The sequence below is a fragment of the Jatropha curcas genome, chromosome 1, assembly GCF_041381405.1.
Source record: "Jatropha curcas cultivar XTBG-Jc1 chromosome 1, XTBG_Jcur_1.0, whole genome shotgun sequence".
In the NCBI taxonomy this organism is placed as follows: Eukaryota; Viridiplantae; Streptophyta; class Magnoliopsida; order Malpighiales; family Euphorbiaceae; genus Jatropha; species Jatropha curcas.
The window spans coordinates 5,688,242-5,696,761 of record NC_143151.1 but is presented as its reverse complement, the minus strand read 5'-3'; the positions used below and the strand labels follow the sequence as shown (position 1 = coordinate 5,696,761).

Below are 8,520 nucleotides of genomic sequence, written 5' to 3'. Positions count from 1 at the left end.
AAATATTAATGAATTTTTTCAGTTTTATCCATGTATTTTGGTACCTTTTCAATTTAGCTAATTATTTTTATTTCTTTATAGAATTGATTTACCCTTATTTTTTTTTTAGAATTGACATGGTTCATTATTTTCTTATAAACTCATGTACCGGTGCAATGTGCAAATTATATAATTTATGTATTTTTTAAATTAAATTGAATGTAATTTTCAAGCAAATTATTGTAACTTATATTTATGTTGCTTTAATTTAAATGATTTACTTATTTATTTTTAATTATAAATAAAAATTATAATTATAAGCTTTTTTGAAAATTTTCAAGTAATGAACTGAAATATTAATTAGCACGATTAATCATTGTAAATAAATTATTTTAATTCAACTAATATAGTTAATTATTTTTTTTCTCCTTAAATTTCTCATACATTCAAAGTAGATGAGGTATAAGAATATTTAATTTTAATGAAATAAAATTTTAGTAAATTGAAATTAAAATTTTAATTTTATTTGTTAATGTAACTATATTATTTAATCAATTTTTATTAATTATAACTATATTATAACTCCATTATTTTTTTTATAGATAAAAACTATTTTGTAAAAAACTCAATATTTATTAAATGTAACAAATATTAATTATAATGAAATCATCCATTAAATTTATAAGTTTGCAACTCCATTATTTCATAAAAAATTAATTTTTATTAAATGCAAAAAATATTAATTATAATGAAAAAAATAAAATGACATGTCATCAGTGTAATATTCTAATATGTTGCCACATAAACAATTAATTCTTAGAAATTATATATTTATATAGATAGATAGATAATTAAATACCCCAAAATTTAATAGAACAGAGGAAGTACTAGTTTGATTTACTCCTCCATCTTTTTCTGCTTTGTTCCCACCTATTCCAATTCCTAAAATTTTATCTTTTTTCTATTTTTTTTAAACTATACACTTTTTTTATCTGTAAATATAAATCGTTTTAGAATGAATTTTATTCATATTTATCATTTTTGAATATTAAAAAGTAATTAATAATTTTTTTCTAAATTTTTATTTATACATATTATTAAGCACATCAATTATTTTTTGTAGTAATTTTTTTAAAATCATCTTTAATTAAATTAACAATGTGATATAAGAGTAATTTAATTACTCCATATAAGAGTAATTCATTACAACCCCTTGAAAGAGACGAAGCTTGAGTTCTTGAACGCTGATCAATTACCAAAGCATTCTTTCAAAATAATGATCATATTTATTATCCAACCTTCAATATGCCTAAACTAAAAATTCCCAATAATGCTTAATTCAATTTTCTGTATTACTAATAACATGCCTCTAGCGCTTCTCTTTACTACTCATTTAAATCTCCAAATCACAGTATTTTCTCTTCTATTTTTCTTTAAAATTTAAAAAATTGGATTTTTTTCTGAAAAAAATTGGATTATTATTATTATATTTAAATATTAATATTTAAATATTTTTATTTAATACTAAAATTAAAAATTATAAAGATTAAACTAAAAATTTATTATCTTTAATACTATTAAATTATAATTTAACGATAAATACATATATGCGGTAATAACGGATCCGGACTCTAATCTCCTTATCAAAATAAAAAAATTTATTGCGCTTCTCGCCTTCATACACTACCCAACGAAGCATAACCGGTTCTAAACATCAGCATTTTGCCATTTTAGTTACCTCTTCCTCTATAAATGCAAAGCAGGACACATTGGACATTAAAATAATTATCCGATGGCATAATCGTAATGTTACAGTAGACCCCAGTAAGCGGTTTCTTTGCAGTCTCGCGCATACCCACTACCACTGATCACGTTACTTTCACACGTTCTCTCTCTCCTCTACAGTCTACATCCTTCTACTATATATACATCATACATTGTCAAACCTCTTCTTTCAATTTTTCACGAGTACCTACTCCTATCTGCAACTGCAAAGTTTCTGTTTTCTATATACAATGTCTCGTCGTGGTGGTGGCCGGAGGCCGGATTCTAGTCGAGACCAGCAGCAACAACCTTCTCCCTCACCGTCATTTCAACGCGGTGGTGGCGGCGGTGAGGGAAGAGGAAGAGGTCGAGGTCGAGGTCGAAGTGGAAGAGATGGTGGTCGTGGACCTGGCTCCAATTACGCTCCGTCACAAACTTCCACGGTTCCTTCACCTTCCGCTTTCCCTCCCATATCTGCTCAGCGGGCGTTTCCGTCTTCTTCGGTTCCTCCACAGTCTACTCAAGTGGTGTCTTCGTATTCGAGAGGTCCGGCGCCACCGGCTCAGGCAGCCTCCAGTTCGTCGTCTTCGGTTCCTCCACAGTCTACTCAAGTGGTGTCTTCGTATTCGAGAGATCCGGCGCCACCGGCTCAGGCAGCCTCCAGTTCGTCGTCTTCGGTTCCTCCACAGTCTACTCAAGTGGTGTCTTCGTATTCGAGAGGTCCGGCGCCACCGGCTCAGGCAGCCTCCAGTTCGGCTTCGGTAGAGGAGCTGAGACAAGAGGTGGAGCAGAAGCTGACGACTGTAGATCCGGGCAGCAAGGCGGGACCGCCGCCGGCGTCGTCAAAGGCTGTTCGTTTCGCTGCTAGGCCAGGATTTGGTACCCGAGGGAGGAAGCTCGTGGTTAGGGCTAACCATTTCTTGGTGCAAATAGCAGACCGAGATCTCTGTCATTATGATGTAAGGTTCTTCTAACGTGAATAATCTATTTTAATCGAGTATAAAACCATCTAATGCTGTTTGGATTACTTCCGTACTGTTTGCATTGTTGAGGGTAGTGTTGTGTGTGTGTGTGTTTTTTTTTTTTTTTTTTTTGACCTTCTCCCGCTCGTTATTTACCATTTATTTCTATAATCTCTTTTTTCCCCTCTATTTTTTTGTTGTCTATTTTATTTATATCCCCTGTTTCCTTCTGTTTTTTTAATTTGCTCTGTTTTTGTGTTTTTTTCCCTGTACTTGAATGGAACTGATAAGTATGTGCAAGACCCTAACATTTGTTTAACTGCTAGTTGTAGGTTATGATGATTTTAACGTTTGCCTTGTACCATTTGGTTTGTGCATTTAGGTTGTTAATTAGCAAGTTTTTTAATGCTTCTGATACAGGTTAGCATAACTCCGGAAATCACCTCAAAAAGGTTAAATCGGGATGTAATTGCTCAGCTTGTTGACATGTATGGGGCGTCACACTTGGGCAACCGAAAGCCAGCTTATGATGGCAGGAAAAGCCTATACACAGCAGGGCCTTTGCCTTTTGAATCTAAGGAATTTGCTGTTAAGTTGGAGGAGAAGAATGATGGTGCTTCTGGTTCAAAAAAGTAACAGTTTGCTACATTTGGTCTTTTGATCTTGATTTTGCGTTGTTTTAATTATTTTGCCACCATCAATCATTTGATTTGCATTATTGAAGCTTAATATTCTCTGCTATGCAGGAGCGAACGTGGATTTAAGGTGGCAATTAGATTTGCAGCTAAGGCTGATATGCATCACTTACGGCAATTTTTAGTTGGAAGACAAATGGATACTCCACAAGAAACCATCCAAGTCCTAGATATTGCTCTTAGAGAATCACTATCTAAAAAGAAGTATATTTGAATTTTATCCTTTTCTTCCTCTGCTCTTCCAGAATAAGTTTTGAATTTATATTTTGCTAAACATTTGAAAACATTTTACCAGTTATGTAATTGCTGGGAGGTCTTTTTTTTCACGTGATTTTGGAACAACGGGTGAACTTGGTGGTGGTATAGAATACTGGAGAGGATTTTACCAAAGCCTACGTCCAACCCAGATGGGTCTCTCCCTTAATATTGGTTAAGTTTCCTTCTAGTTACTATTTTCATTTTTTTAAAAAAAATTTGATTTAATTGTTCTCATCATTGGATTTCTTTATTCTGAATTTTTAATTTACACATCACAGATGTGTCAGCCAGGTCTTTCTACGAGTCCATTTTAGTAACTGACTACGTTGCTAAATACTTTAGGCTGAGGGACTTGTCAAGGCCTCTGTCAGAACAAGATCGCTTAAGGGTAACTTCTACTGCTTAAAGTCTAATTTGAATGTATATAATCTTCCACACTGTTTCCCTGGCTTAATTAATTTTATTTAACTTTCTTTCCCCTTGCAATTTCCAGGTGAAAAAGGCACTGAGAGGCGTGAAAGTACAGCTGACTTACAGGAACTATGCAAAAAGCTATAAGATCACTGGTGTATCAAATAAGCCTCTGAATCAGACATTGTAAGCTTCTGAATTTTAGTCTCACAGATGTGTGATCTATGGAGAATTTTCTTTTGATGGTGGCTAGTAAGCAGTGTCACTAAAGCATTTGTTTCTTTTATATTTTCGTTTGTGTAAAGCCATCTTTTCCTCCCTTCTGCACAAGGATATTTGGAGTTCATATTGGTTGGCTTTTGTTATTGAAGTCTATTTGGGTAAATGCTTCAAAAGATTTCACAGAAGAGGCTGAAGTCTAAAAGTGTAGCTGACTTGTGTTAGGGTTAATTTATTGTGCATCTTTTGGACTCATTTCAATTTTTGATTTGTAACCTGGCTCCAATTAAATTTCTAAAACTTGGGTTTGCTTAAAAGCATGAAAGCAATTTACATCGCCAAAAGAAAACAAAATATGTAAAACATAGTGACGATATTAGTGTATTAGTAGTTATACTTCTTTATTAGCAGTTTTCTATTACTAATTTGTTCAGTTTCCTGCCTAATTTGTTTTCTCTTCCAGCTTCACTCTTGATGACAAGAGGACAAATGTGTCGGTTGTCAATTATTACCGTGAGAAATATGATATTGTGCTGAAACATACGTCTATGCCTGCCCTTCAGGCTGGAAGTGATTCAAAACCCATCTTTTTGCCGATGGAGGTCTTCTTCTTTTACACGAGTAGATTTCTTTGTTAATTTTGCATCTTAAGTTAGGGGCATTTATTTACTATGCTTGTGTAAGATGTTCCTTCTACTGCAGCTTTGTAAGATAGTGGATGGGCAGAGGTATACAAAAAAATTAAATGAACAACAAGTAACTGCAATGTTACAAGCAACCTGCCAACGACCTCATGAACGAGAACGTAGCATTAAGCAGGTATGACCTAGTCCTTGAAGTGCTTATTTATATTTGTCGATAATATTGATTTTTATGTCTAATTTATCATGTTCTGTACTTTATTTTTCCTAGATTGGAAGACAGAATAATTATAATGGAGATATCCTTGTAAAGGATGAATTTGGAATCCAAGTGCAGGAGGATCTAACATTTGTTGATGCCAGAGTTTTGCCTCCTCCCACGGTAATTTTGCATCACTTGCTGATGTTTCTATATATTGTCATTTAGTCCTCAATATAAAGAATGCTGTCTCGTCTGTGGTTGCTGTAGCTTAAATATCATGAGTCTGGTAGAGAATCAAGGGTTGACCCTAGTGGAGGGCAATGGAATATGATTAACAAGGTGAACTTCTAAATCCAAATGTTCGTCTAAGAAAATCAAATGTTCTCCGTGATTGTAGCCTAATGTCTTTGATTTCCTTATTTTGCAGAAAATGGTTAATGGTGGGAGAGTTGATTTCTGGACGTGTGTGAACTTCTCTTCCCAAGTCAACCGAGATTTGCCTGGTGAATTTTGTAGGCAATTAATTGATATGTGTGTCAGCAAAGGAATGGTATGATTTTGTGCTGAAATTTGGTTTTATTTACTTGATGATTGTTTTTAGCTGTGAAGTTTCATTCTTAATCTAGTAGATTGACCCTTGAGTTTATTCAATGTAATGGTTTAGGCATTCAACCCAAATCCTCTTATTCCGATACAATTTGCTCATCCCGGCCAAATTGAGAGGGTTCTTGCTGATATTCACAAGCAATGTACGTCTAAACTTCAGTTGTTGATAATCATTCTGCCTGATTTCAGCGGCTCATATGGTAAGGCACACCAGATTTAGGTTCACAATTAGAAGTCAGGGAACTGTGAGATAAATTTAAAAATAATAATCTTGCATCTGAGATCTTGCTTTTTTGCAGGGAAAATTAAACGAATCTGTGAAACAGAGTTGGGAATTGTGTCACAGTGTTGTCAACCTAGGCAGGCATCAAAGCTAAGCAAACAGTACCTTGAAAATGTTTCCCTGAAAATCAATGTCAAGGTCTATTGTTTTGCACCATAGATTATTATTATTATTATTATTATTATTATCATTTGCATTTCATTGGTTACTGATTGATGATTGGAATTCCGCTAGGTTGGTGGTAGGAACACTGTTTTATATGATGCTATTCAAAGAAGGATTCCTCTTGTGACAGATCATCCTACAATTATCTTTGGTGCTGATGTAACTCACCCGCCTCCTGGGGAGGACTCTAGTCCTTCAATAGCAGCAGTATGTGAAGTTATTTCCTGGCCTTCCCCTGTTCACTTGTTCCTTATTATCCTGATATGTTGTTGGACTGATGCAGGTAGTGGCTTCAATGGACTGGCCAGGGGTGACAAAGTACAGAGGAATTGTTTCTGCACAGACTCATCGTGAAGAAATCATCCAGGATCTCTACAAATCACATCAGGATCCACAAAGGGGCCTAGTTCATTCAGGCATGATCAGGTAAGTGTTTGGCTTGCCATCCTTTGGTACCTGGACTTGGAACTGGTTGTTTAGAATCCTTATTTCACCCGTATGCATTTGCTACTGTTCAGGGAGTTGTTGATTGCATTTAGAAGAGAAACTGGGTTGAAACCACATAGGATTATATTTTACAGGTAATGTTATTAATTGGTATGTGAAAGTTGGCATTTGTAACAGTGTTGCTGATTATGTTTAATCTCATGACAGAGATGGTGTTAGTGAGGGTCAATTTAACCAAGTCTTGCTAAACGAGATGGATGACATAAGAAAGGTATTATGGTGCTTTGTCGGTATTCTTTTTGTGCACTATTCTTATCTTTTGTTTTGTTTTTTTTTGCGGCCCAGTTTTCTCTATATTTTTCCTAAAATGACTGTAATTTTGATTTTTTAAATCATTAGCATTTGATTTCTGTTGCTTGACAAATTTTCAAAGGTCAGATTTCATTTTGAATTTGGACTATGGCTAATCGTTTTAACTCTAAAATTATTTGATACTGAAAAAGTCTTTAGGCTTAATGTGTACAACTGTCTTCTTTTCCAGGCTTGCAACTCGCTGGAGGAGAATTATCTACCACCAGTTACCTTTATCGTGGTTCAGAAAAGGCATCATACACGGCTCTTTCCTGTTAATAGCGGACAGGCAGACAGGAGTGGCAATGTTCTGCCAGGTTGCATTTTGGCTCTCAGTTGAGTAGTTTGTTGTCTTCCCCATGGGTAACTGACTGTTTCATTTTTATTTTGTACTTTTAGGTACTGTCATTGACACTAAGATTTGCCACCCGACAGAATTTGATTTCTATCTGAACAGCCATGCTGGAATTAAGGTATTTTTGTGTTATCCTGTAGAAATAAGTTGGAGAAGCGAACCTACTTGTTTGTTGTGGTGAGTGCTTGGATAAATAACTCTGCTTTTTTTGCTTCCAACTATTATTCAGGGGACAAGTAGACCTACGCACTACCATGTCTTGTTTGATGAAAATAATTTTTCTGCTGATGAGTTGCAAGTGCTGACTAACAATCTGTGCTACACGTAATGCTTTACAGTCCTTTTGTATTAACTAATTTCTCTAGGGGCACCATGTAAACCTTTGACCACCTTTTTACTAACTAATACATTAACTATCGACATTCTTTTCAGGTATGTAAGGTGCACTCGATCTGTTTCCATAGGTATATAACCCCTTTCCTTTACCTTACAAATTCTTTTGATTTATTTGTTCCCTTCTTGTGAATGCTAATGGTTAAATGTTTGTAAATCTTGCAGTCCCTCCTGCCTATTATGCCCATTTAGCAGCTTTTCGTGCTAGATACTATGTCGAGGGTGAGACATCAGATGGTGGATCTACGGGTGGAAGGAGTGCAACAGGTGGGAGGAGCAGGGAAGTCCAACCTCTTCCGGCAATCAAAGAAAATGTGAAGAATGTGATGTTTTATTGCTGAAGTTCTGGGCATCTGTTTTTGGGGAGTTCCTACTTTGTGCAGTTTATGCACATACTGCTAAGTGCCTAACTTAATTGAAATGAAGTCAAAAGTTTTGGGTATATCCTGCGGAGTTGGTGCAATTGGAAGAAACCAACGATACCAAATTGCTACCTCTTTTGCTTTTGTTTGATAGCAAACGCAATTTTTTGGGCTTTAGATTCCCGGCTTTTCGTCGCTTGACGCTATTTTTTGGCAGTTTTGGTCTCGAAGCAAATATACGGATGCTGGGAGCAGATTGTTAGAACTCCTTGTAAATTCTAATTTGCTCGACCCTTAAAGAGTGCCTAGCCATACATGATTGTTATAGTTGTTGATAATTTTGATTTCAATGGGCCTAAATGTCAGTATCTGCTCCTTAGAACAATTTATTCCATTTTGAATGAGATTTGAACCATTTGTCTTGTTA

At 35.2% G+C, this 8,520-nt stretch overlaps 1 protein-coding gene across 1 annotated transcript; it reads left to right on the top strand.

Moving 5' to 3' along the window:
* Positions 1-1,924: 1,924 nt before the first annotated feature.
* On the top strand, positions 1,925-8,520 carry AGO5 (Argonaute family protein). Its single transcript, XM_012209259.4, has 22 exons — positions 1,925-2,702; positions 3,126-3,337; positions 3,452-3,604; positions 3,696-3,829; positions 3,937-4,046; positions 4,152-4,255; positions 4,752-4,890; positions 4,991-5,107; positions 5,201-5,311; positions 5,399-5,470; positions 5,559-5,681; positions 5,796-5,937; positions 6,037-6,158; positions 6,255-6,392; positions 6,469-6,611; positions 6,704-6,766; positions 6,840-6,903; positions 7,174-7,300; positions 7,383-7,456; positions 7,568-7,662; positions 7,771-7,802; positions 7,897-8,520. Exons 1-22 carry the CDS (start codon positions 1,995-1,997, stop codon positions 8,070-8,072), a joined length of 3,159 nt encoding a protein of 1,052 aa, XP_012064649.3. The 5' UTR covers positions 1,925-1,994; the 3' UTR covers positions 8,073-8,520.